The sequence below is a fragment of the Dendropsophus ebraccatus genome, chromosome 13, assembly GCF_027789765.1.
Source record: "Dendropsophus ebraccatus isolate aDenEbr1 chromosome 13, aDenEbr1.pat, whole genome shotgun sequence".
Taxonomy (NCBI): Eukaryota; Metazoa; Chordata; class Amphibia; order Anura; family Hylidae; genus Dendropsophus; species Dendropsophus ebraccatus.
Window position 1 is genome coordinate 22,318,496 of NC_091466.1, and position 11,784 is coordinate 22,330,279.

Sequence of the window (11,784 nt, forward strand, 5' to 3'; positions counted from 1 at the left end):
CCCCACACACACACTACGCAGCATCCCCCCACACACACATACACACACACTATGCAGCATCCCACATACATACACACACACTACGCAGCATTCCCCCCACACACACTACGCAGCATCCCCCCACACACACTACGCAGCATCCCCACACACACTACGCAGCATCCCCCCCACACACACTACGCAGCATCCCCCCCACACACGCACACACTACGCAGCATCCCCCCACACACTACGCAGCATCCCACACACATACACACACTACGCAGCATCCCACACACATACACACACACTACGCAGCATCCCACACACATACACACACTACGCAGCATCCCACACACATACACACACTACGCAGCATCCCACACACAAACACCACACAGTATCCCCCCACACACACACACACACTACGCAGCATCCCACACACTTACACACACACACTACGCAGCATCCCACACACCTACACACACACACTACGCAGCACCCACCCCATACACATACACACACTATGCAGCATCCCACACACATACACACACACTACACAGCATCCCACACACATAAACACACACTACACAGCATCCCCCCACATGAACACACACTATGCAGCATCCCACACACATACACACACACTATGCAGCATCCCACACATATACACACACACACACACACACACACACACACACACACACACTACGCAGCACCCCCCCACACACATCTGACACAATCCCTTATCTGTCAGGGAAGCCACCCTAAAGAAACGATTTAACTCTTTCCGGGAAACTGTGCAGTCTGATATTAAATCTGTGAAGACATCATTGAGATAAAAATGGCAGACCTCACAAGTTCTCAAAATCTGCTAATGGACGCAAATGCTACTCTGAAAGAGGAGTTCAAAGGCTCTCCAAAAAGGCCTGGATCTAGAAGACAGATCAAAACAAAACAATGTCTGAATCAAAGGTATTCCAGAAAGCATTATACCTGACCAATAACCCACTTTCTTGACAGATTTCATGGCTATTTTACTTCCGCAAAGGAACACCTTGGACCTAACCGTTGACAGAATTCCTTGGTTTTCCAAGCCAACACACATTGCACAGCATCTTCCAAGAGATACAATTACACATATTCATTTCTACCATGTGAAAGATGATTTTCTGAAAGCTGTTAAATCTTCTTCAGAATTGCCAGAAAGATTCAAAGACCTTTCTATCTACTGTGATCTTTTAGCTGCGACTATGTTCCGTCTCAAAGAATTCACTCAATTCACAAAGATCTTAAAGGGGTTATTCAGCACTACACAAACATGGCCACTTTTACCCCTACTGTTAAGCTCCATTTACTTCAATGGATCTGAGTTTCAAAACCCCACCCAAACTGGAGACAACAGTAGGGGGAAAGTGCCCATGTTTATGTAGCGCTGGATAACCCTTTTAAGGGATAAAGGTATCCAATACCGATGGAGCTTTCCAGTCAAAGTCATCATTTCATAAAATGGAACTCTGCATGTCTGTTTCACTCCTGACACAAAAAGATATCCAATCTTGGAACCTGATTCCTTCATCGTCTCACAAAGAAAACTCCTTCATCACCCACCTGTGGTCAGGCAAAGCAACCAGAAGCAGCCTTTATCTCAATTGATAACCTAATTAATAATTATCTATCCTTTTGGTACACCGTAGCAGCCTCTGCTGTATGTTCTTTATGGACTCTCACTAGTCTTCCTCTCTTCCTACTGGCAGGGACTTTCTCTCCCCAGTTTCCCGGAAAGAGGGAAATAATGATGTTGTTTTTTGTATTTTTCTCTTTCTTACGGAGACTTATGCCTGTTTCATCTCACTTTCTGTTTAGATTTTTTTATGTATACTGCCATAGGCTATGTTCAGATGCAGTATAAGACCGGCCGTTCGGTGACCCGCCCGGAAAAAAAAGTAGTCGGTAAAAAAGTCAGTTGTTTGCGGCACCGCTAGGTATCTCGGCCGGAGCGTATACTATGTGTATACGCTTCCTACGGGATCCCATAGACGGCAAGGCAAAGTATATTTTCATAATAATCATACAATGTGCAACAACGGCCGTAATTTTACGAAAATATACATTGTGTGAACATAGCCTTGCTGAGTACTTGCCACCCTTGCAATATTTATCGTATTACCTAACACTGCTCAGACTGTTCTCTCGTTTTATTGTTATGGGTGTCAAGCTAGCTTTTTTCTCTTAAGGCATATGGTCTTAAGAGATGGTCCCCGTATAGAATATTATTTTAATGGAAGGAAGCCATTGCTTCTAATTGTGATGTATTTTGAATTCAAGAAACACATTTAATTCCCACTGACGCTTTTTGGTTGAAACATTTGAAATTTCCTCATGTTATGTGTCACGTCCATAGGTGAACACTGAGCCCTAACTGAACCCAGCCCTCTGTCCCTGCCTACTTGGACGTACTGCCCTAGGTGACAGACCACAACTGGACGGCAGTTCCTACGCTGCTAAGTGCAGGGCCAGACAAGGAGAAAAGTCAGCAGTCCAAGTCAAACCAGCCAGTTACGTATAAACCACAAATCAGAACCAGAAACAGAGTCAGAAAACAAGCCAGAGGTCAAATCCAAGATAGCAAAACAGTACAAAATCACAATACAAAAGGAATACCGTTTAAACAGGCCAAGGTCAGAAACATTGTCAGGAGCGAGGTACAAAATCGCATTACAAGCCAAAGTCAGGAAACAAATGCACAGGTCAGGAACACAGAGAGTCAGAACATAGAGTAATGCTGGTGAAGTAAGGTAAGGCAAAACTATCACTGGCAGCTATGGAGTCTCGGCTGCTCATTTAAATCCACCGCCCCTGATTTGCATGGAGCGCCTGGCAGCTCGTGATTGGTTCTGTGCTCCTGCACAGCTTCGCTCCTGCCCCCGACTGCTGGTAGGCTGCTTGTCTGCAGCATCAGCCGGCTGCAAAGCGACCAGGTAAATACATGACATTATATCATCCAATTCTAACATTAAAAAAGCTGGGGTCTCCATTGCTAATAGAGACACTGTTGCTTACAAAGAGGTTGATTCTACTGTGGACCCTCACGGAAGACAAATCTCTTTAGTCAAAAAAAGCCTTACAGAAGGGTAGTGTCACAAGCGGTCATTGGGCTTGACTCCTGACACTAATGCCGTCTGCAGCAGCATGCCGCTCTATATAGAGAGGGAGGAGCCAACCACTAGGGATTTCTTACTATTACATTATTGGTGCGCTCGGCTCACATGCATGCTGGAAGAGACTAGGGACAGAGCTGCTGCTTATTAGGGAGAGCGTTAGGGAGGGAATTAGCGTTTCAGTAGGCAGGGATACTATATATAGAACCCAACAGCCCTTTCAAGGGTTTAATTTTTTTTTTTTTTTTTTTTTATTACTCCAGACTACTGGTTGGGACTTGCAGTGCAGGTAACAAAATTTTAGCAGCACACTGTTGTTATGGGCTGCTGGCAGAAAGGTAACAGCTAGTTTTGCATACAGACCCCAAAGAAGTCCTCAGTATTACTATATTTTTTTGTGGCTGGTGCTGCTGCTGTCGTACATTGTATTGCTGTGATTTGTAGTACAGCTGCATAGAACCTCACTGCTTATTGTCCTGTGTAACAGGTGGCATAGACCATATACCAGCACTTACACACAGACTATATGACAACCTTCAAAAATTAGAGTGACCAGTATATTTTCTTATTATTTCATTTCTGACTGAAGTCACTTCCAAGCTCACAGCTAATTGCCCTGTGTAAAAGGGTGACATACAGTTTATAGCTGCAGTTACCCACAGATTGTATACCACAACCTCCAAAAGCTAGTGTGACCAGTATATTTTCTTATTTCTTCATTTCTGACTGTAGTCACATCCAAGCTCACTGCTAATTGCCCTGTGTAAGAGGGTGTCATACACTATATACCTGCATTTACAAACAGATTGTATACGACAGCCTAAAAAAGCTAGTGTGACCACAAGTATATTTTCTTATTTCTTAGTGCAGCCATATCCAAGCTCACTGCTAATTGCCCTGTGTAATAAGCAGTGAGCTTGGTTGCGTATGACAACGGGCGGAACCTGTTGGCGGCTCTGCAACTCAGCAGCCTCACACATGTTCCAAGCCTGGCCCATGTCTTCAACCTAGTGTTGCTGCGGTTCCTTAAAACCTACCTCAATTTGTCTGCCTTGCTCACCAAGGTGCGGCGCATCTGTGCACATTTTCGCAAGTCAACCAGAGAAAGTTACCCCAACTTCTACAGTCAAAATTCAAACTCAAACTCAAATTCAAACTCAAATCAGCGGTGGGGAGAAGTGGTAAGTCATATGATGCAGGGAAAGTTACCCCAACTTCTTCAAAGTCAAATTTAAACTCAAATCCATTTTAAACCATACTATTAGTGATGAGCGAATAGTGAAATATTCGAATATTCGTACGAATATCCCCCAGATATTCTAACATTTGATCGAATATTCGATCCCATTAAAGTCTATGGGAACAAGTATTCGATTATTGAAAAACATCTATTCGACCACTTGGAGGTCACCAAGTCCACAATGACACCTCAGGAAAAGGGAAGGGGGATTTAAATGCTTATCGAATATTTATCGTATATTTGGTGTACTGTTCGATAATATTCGATACTATTGAATACCTTACTATTAGATCGAATATCTATTTGATCAAACAGTATTCGCTCATCACTACATACTATGTGTGGATGTCAACTTGCGGGTGCCCTCTGCCGCCCTTTAATTTTTTAGCTGTTTCAGCTGTAGTCAGCTTCTCGTTAAAGGCCACTTATCTTCAATTAAAATTTTTAAATCAAATCAATTTCAATTCGACTAATAGTCGAATTCAAATTCGACTATTTTGCAGGGCTGTCTGGTCATCTATTGTATCTCCGAGGTGTCAGGCAAAGTTTTTGGGTGGTTCATATGCTACCTCTGTTTTAGTGGTTCCCTTTGTTCTCACTGCCTACTTTGTCAGGCTAAATTTTGGGGTGGTTCACGTTCCCATGTGGTGGAATTCCACCTTCCAGTTGGTAGCCAGGGTTTCCCAGCAATGCAGAACCATTGTGGAATACCAGATGTCAACCTCGGCAAGAAGCGGTAGTCAGGTCAGTCAGCTTCCTCAAATCTACAATGAGAAGTGGACATGGATGTCTGCTATCTGTCAGGTACTGGGCCCCTTTGAGGAATCAAAACAGATGGTCAGCGGCAATGCTGCCATCATCAGCCTCACCATCCCGCCGCTGTGTCTGCTTTAAACCTCCCTGCTCAGCCTGAAGTCTGAGACTTTGCCTTCGTCTCAGGAGACGGGGGAATAACATCTGCCACTAGATAGCAATCCCACCCTCACGTCTGTTTCTCAGCATGAAGAAGAGGAGGAGTAGGAAGAGGAGCAGACTGCTGCCGCGACTAAAGAGGGTACCCATGCTCAACCCTTAGCTGTTGAGCATGTATGGCCTGAAGAGGAGGAATTGGTGGAGGAGGAAGAGGAGGAGGAAATTGAAAGTCAGCCTATTGAGGAAAGGGAATTCTTTTGTGTTGGGAAACATGGCTGACTTAATGCTAGGCTGTCTTTCCTGTGACCCTTTGGGTTAATTTTTTTTTTTTTATAACACCGCTTACTGGGTGTTCACCCTCGTGGATCCTTGATACAAACAGGACTTTTCCACTCTCATTCCTGCCAAGGAATGCAGTATGAGAATGAATCAATATCAACATGCCCTGGTGCAAGAGCTGAAAATTTACTTCCCATCTGACATCACTAGCGACAGAGGACGTAGTTCTGTGGGCCAAAAAGCGGGGGAGAGGAGGGGTGGAGCAGGCAGCTTGACAAGGGGCAGGGAAACACTCTCAAAGGCCTTTGACAGTTTCATGGCACCCAAGCAAGACTATGTCACACGTCCACAGTCTAGACAGAGTAGGGGGAGGCCTTCAGAAAAATTGAGAGGGAGTACCTTGCTGACCATACCAGCATATACAATCTGTGGGTATCTGCAGCTATATAGTATATGGCACCCACTTACAGAGGGCAATTAGCAGTGTGCTTGGATGTGACTGCAGTAAGAAATGAAGAAATAAGAAAATATACTGGTAACACTAGTTTTTGGAGGTTGTCGTATAAAATCTGTGGGCAACTGCAGGTATATAGTATATGCCACCCTTTTACACAGGGCAATTAGCAGTGAGCTTGGATATGACTCACCACTTCTCCCCACCGCTGATTTGATTTTGTGTTTGACTTGAAGGTGCTGGGCTGCCCTGCCACTAGTGTGTTGTCAGAGCGGGTATTCAGTTCAGCTTGTGGCATCTTCACTGTCTGGCATAATTGTTGGGAGGCTCACCTGCTACCACTTCTACCTGGCTCACTCTGTACTCACCGCCATGCTGTGTCTGGCATAATTGTTGGGAGGCTCACCTGCTACAGCTTCTACCTTGGTCACTCTGTCCTCACTGCCATGCTGTGTCTGGCATAATTTTTGGGAGGCTCACTTGCTACCTCACTTTTAATGGTTCTCTGTGTCCTCACGGCCATGCTGTGTCAGGCTTAATTTTTGGGAGGTTTCACGCCTGCCTCATCTAAAGGCCGGTAAAGGCCACTTTATGGTCTTTTTTTTAATATTCAATTTTAATTTTCAAAGCACACCACAAACATTCACTCCCTAGCTTCTTCTCGCAACGTACGGGGCCTCAGGGTACACTGCTATTCAAACCGCAGCACTGTGAACAGATGGTCAAGTGGAGAGAACATACAAACTTCATGCAGATGTTGTCCTTGGTGGGATTTGAAACCAGGACCCCAGTGCTGCAAGGTTACACTGCTAACCACTGCGCCACTCAAATTCAAACTCAAATTCAAACTCAAATAAGCGGTGAGGAGAAGAAGCAAGTCACATGATACAGGGAAAATTACCCCAACTGTTAAAGTAGTCAGGGGTGTCATGCCCCAGCCCAGGTCAGTCTAGTAACTTAAAAAGACAAGTTATTGAGAGGGGAGGAGGGGAGCAGTCAGCTTGTAAGGCACTGGCAGGGGAACACTCTCCAAGGCCTATGACCTTCAAAGTTACCTTCAGGCCTTTGTCCGTGGTCGCATGTGCCTTGCCCATATTGGTCTGGGTCAGCACTATTGACTTGAGGTTGACCACCAGGCTGTTGCCCAGAATTTGGCATAATAGTGCAATTAGGATTCCTCAGAGGCATCCATGTATGCTGCCCCTGCTGTTTCCTGTCCATTTCCGTGGTATTCCGTGGTGTTAGGCTAACTTTTTGGGTGGTTCATATGCTACCTGTGTTTTAATGGTTCCATGTGTTCTCACCAACATGCTGTGTCAGGCTAAATTTTGGGGTGGTTCATATGCTACCTGTGTTTCAATGGTTCCCTGTGTCAGGTTAAATTTTGATGTGGTTCATATGCTACCTCTGTTTTAATATTTCCTTGTGTTCTCACTGCCATGCTGTGTCAGGCAAAATTTTGGGGTGGTTCATATGCTACCTCTGTTTTAATCCTTCACTGTGTGATCACTGCCATAGTGTTGCTCATAATTTGGCCTAATGGTGTGATTAGGCAGCCTCAGAGGCATCCATACATGCTGCCCCTGATGTTTCCTTTCCATTTCCATGGTGTTTCAATCATTTTCTGAGGTTCACAGGCTTTCACACAACCTTTCCTCTGCCAAGCTTGAGTCCCCGGCAAAAATGTTTGAGTTTGCCATTGACCTAAATGGGGTTTGTTACTCGAAACGAGCAACCGAGTATCTGGAAATATTTGTCTTGAGTAACAAGCACCCAAGCATTTTAGTACTCACTTATCACTAAATGTAATGCATTGAAGTCAATGAAATGACGGATGATGAATACAAATAGTGTATTGAATAACTGAATTTTTTTGTAGGGACGCCAAATTAATGTTCACACCAATTATTTGTGGATGTTATTTTTAGTTGTTTTCACACATTTTTCCCCCCTCCGTCCTTCCACTGTTTTTACTATTAAATTCAATGGATCTTCAAAGAAGAACCATACCTAAAATGGTCTGAACTTGAATGTTGCAACAGCTATAATGACAGGTGCTGAAAACGTGGATTAAGGAAAGAAAGAGAGAAAAAGAAAGAAAGAAAGAAAGAAAGGTGCTGAAAACGCGGGAAAGGAAAAGGAAAGGAAAAGGAAAGGAAAAGGAAAAGGGAAAAGGGAAAGGGGAAAGGAAACGGAAAGAAAAGTCTTGTGAACATAGCCTAAGGCTACAATGGGTTTATTGACTCCATAGGGTATATGTTAAGAAGAAAAGAAAAAAGCAAATATAAAAAACGTCCAAATGAATTGGCCTACCTGAGCGTATCCAAGCACCTGAACAATATCTGATATCATGTTAGTGGTTGATGTTAATAAATGTCCAATTACAGCCACTAACTTTTGGCTGTTTTTACATTTATAGTTAGGTGTTGGTTTTTCTTCCTCCGATAATATAGACAGAAGGCTCTTCAATCCAATGACTTCACTGGTGCAAGAATCATAAATATGATATCCAAGAGTAGTATTGGGTAAAAGTTCTGTACTGTTATTAATCTCTTCTATGGCATAGATGAAAACCAACAAATGCCTCAGATATCGTAGTGATGGTCTATAAGATATAAAAATGTAAAATACAGTTTCAAAACATTATCGATTAATTAAAAAAAGTTAAATTTAAATGTAAAAAAAATATATAATAATAATAATAATAATGACGGCTGACTATAATGACTATCAGACTGCTTAATATGTAAAATGTAGTATTTTTCACTTAATAAGACTTGACTATAAGATGCACTTGACTATAAGACACATCCTTGATTTAGACAGCTTAAAATAGAGGGCGGAAATTTTTTGTTAATTAATGTCTCTGATTGTCTAAAGCTCTGAAGGGGTGAAAGTATACCGAAATGACAGGACTACTTTAACATTCTTCATGCCATTACATTATAGCCACACATACATAGCTTTGAAGCATGCACAATACACACCTAGCTCTGCTGTACCAATATACACAAATACACAGATAGTCTGCTACATACACACCCACACACACACGCACACACACCCCCCACCCCCCCCCCCCCCCCCACACACACACACACACCACACAGAGTGCTAGTATACCAATATACAGTGCAACACACAAACACCTTTGAAATATCAGCATACACAAACAGCTCTGCAACATATATATACACACACACAAAACTCTGCTCAATATATACCGACAGCTCTATGTACACACAGACAGACACACCTTTGCTGCATTACTATATACAAACAGCTCTGCTACATATATAAAGACAACTCTGCTACATACACACAGAGATACACATCTAAGAGAGAGATAAAGCAGTCGGCACTACCTGTTATGTGGCCGGACCTCTATGGTGTGCTTCTTGTATGGAAGATATATAGGGTCTGTATACGGGGTGCTACTTCACAGCTGAAGATACTTAGAATGCACATAAATCATCCATCAAAAAGAAAGAAAGCTGTGGGCACTCACCGTTCAGTAGACCAACTTTATTCGCATAAACTGTATACAAAGTTCATCGTGGCAGGTAAAATGCGGAGAAATGCCAACCCCCCCTGCTATGACAGCTGTTTCACGTGACTCTACCGCGCTTCATCAGATGACGCCCCTTTTCTTCCGTCAGCATTATGAGCCCTCCTAGTGTGACGTATCGAGAGGGAGGCGTCTGCAGTGACTTAAAAACATAATTAAAACCATAAACAGTATTACAATGTGTCTTCATATGAACATGCTGAGATCTATATGCTCATTTAATCCCATTTCTCCTTGAGCACCTGTCTCTAGTATTATTCTAGCTATATGGCTTAACAGAGTTGTGTTTGTATCTTTTCCACTTTCACAATGTACTCTTTTAATGCCCATGAATTTTAGATCATTTATATTGCTGTTATGTACATCTCTTATATGTTCTATTAAACGTGGTGCTCCTACTCCTGTCCTTATAGATCTTATATGTTCACTAAAATGTGTTTTGAGTGGGAAAATTGTTTTCCCTATATAGTATTTTTTACATGTGCAGATTAGTGCATATACCACATTTTTTGTCCCACAGCATATCAGGTCATTTATTCTGTATCTATGTCCTCCTAGTTCTATCTCTTTCCCTTGTTGGAAGTAGGGGCACCAATTACAGTTTCTACATTTCTACATTACCATTTAAGGAGCTGTTTAGCCAATGCTGTTTTTTTGATTTACTGACATAAGCACTTCTGACTATAATGTCTTTAATATAAGGAGTCCGTCGGAATGTAGTCAGAGGTCGTTGCCCATCGCTGCCCATTGCTGTACCCTCGCCCTGTACATACCATTTGCCGTCAAATTGGAAGTTATTGTTGTGAAGTATGAATAGTAATGCATCACAGATAAAATCAATAAAGTCTTTACTTTTATCTGATAAAAGTAAAGACTCTATTGATTTTATCTGTGATGCATTACTATTGATACTTCACAACAATAACTTCCAATTTGATGGCACATGGCATGTACAGGGCAAGGGTACAGCGATGGGCACTCCTGTCATATGTACCCTCGCCAATCTGTACCTGGCATTACTGGAGAAAAATATGGTATATACTACTAATAATCCATTTTTACATAAATTACACTGCTACAAGAGATTCGTGGATGACGTTTTCAATGCATGGTCCGGTACTCCGGAGGAATTCAATGAATTTGTAGCGTATCTCAACACGAATGACATGAATATGACTTTCACCAGTAAATACGATGATAAGAAGATCGAATTCCTAGATGTCATGGTTATAATAGAAAACAATCAAGTACACACAATGGGCTTCAGAAAACCCAACACGACAAATGCCCTGCTACACTATTCCAGTTACCATCCAGTACATACAAAGCAAGCAGTCCCATATGTACAATTTCTGAGATTACGCAGAATAAATAGCTCTGACCATCCTTACCTTGAGCAGGCAGGTGACCTCACGGAGCGCCTGGTGGCCAGAGGCTATCCGAGACCAGAGCTGGATGTTGCCAATGCGAGAGCCTATAAGAAAAAAAGAGAAGAATTATTAAAACCTAAATGTAAACAAATTAGACACAATTTAGACAGTAGAACTAGATTTTTGTTTTCTTTTAGGTTTAGCCCCATGGCTAATAAAATTAAGAAAGCTATTACAGATAACTGGTACCTGATATCCCATGATCCCTTTTTCTCTAAGACATATACACAACGACCTCTGACTACATTCCGACGGACTCCTAATATTAAAGACATTATAGTCAGAAGTGCTTATGTCAGTAAAACAAAAAAAACAGCATTGGCTAAACAGCTCCTTAAATGGTAATGACAAATGTAGAAACTGTAATTGGTGCCCCTACTTCCAACAAGGGAAAGAGATAGAACTAGGAGGACATAGATACAGAATAAATGACCTGGTATGCTGTGGGACAAAAAACGTGGTATATGCACTAATCTGCACATGTAAAAAATACTACATAGGGAAAACAATTCGCCCACTCAAAACACGATTTAGTGAACATATAAGATCTATAAGGACAGGAGTAGGAGCACCACGTTTAATAGAACATATAAGAGATGTACATAACAGCAATATAAATGATCTAAAATTCATGGGCATTAAAAGAGTACATTGTGAAAGTGGAAAAGATACAAACACAACTCTGTTAAGACATGAAGCTAGAATAATACTAGAGACAGGTGCTCAAGGAGAAATGGGATTAAATGAACGTATAGATCTCA

General features: G+C 42.2%; 1 protein-coding gene across 1 annotated transcript in view; it reads right to left on the reverse strand.

Annotated features, from left to right (window-relative positions):
• Window positions 1–11,224, reverse strand: part of LOC138770487 (vomeronasal type-2 receptor 26-like) — a 47,451-nt gene extending 36,227 nt beyond the window's left edge. The window contains exons 1-5 of the mRNA XM_069949592.1: window positions 11,200–11,224; window positions 10,985–11,067; window positions 10,665–10,807; window positions 8,339–8,630; window positions 7,081–7,162 (exon numbers count right to left, since the gene is read on the reverse strand). Coding sequence (XP_069805693.1) covers window positions 7,081–7,162; window positions 8,339–8,630; window positions 10,665–10,807; window positions 10,985–11,067; window positions 11,200–11,224 — 625 coding nt within the window. The remainder of the gene's footprint in view (window positions 1–7,080; window positions 7,163–8,338; window positions 8,631–10,664; window positions 10,808–10,984; window positions 11,068–11,199) is intronic.
• Between the last annotated feature and the right edge of the window lie 560 nt (window positions 11,225–11,784).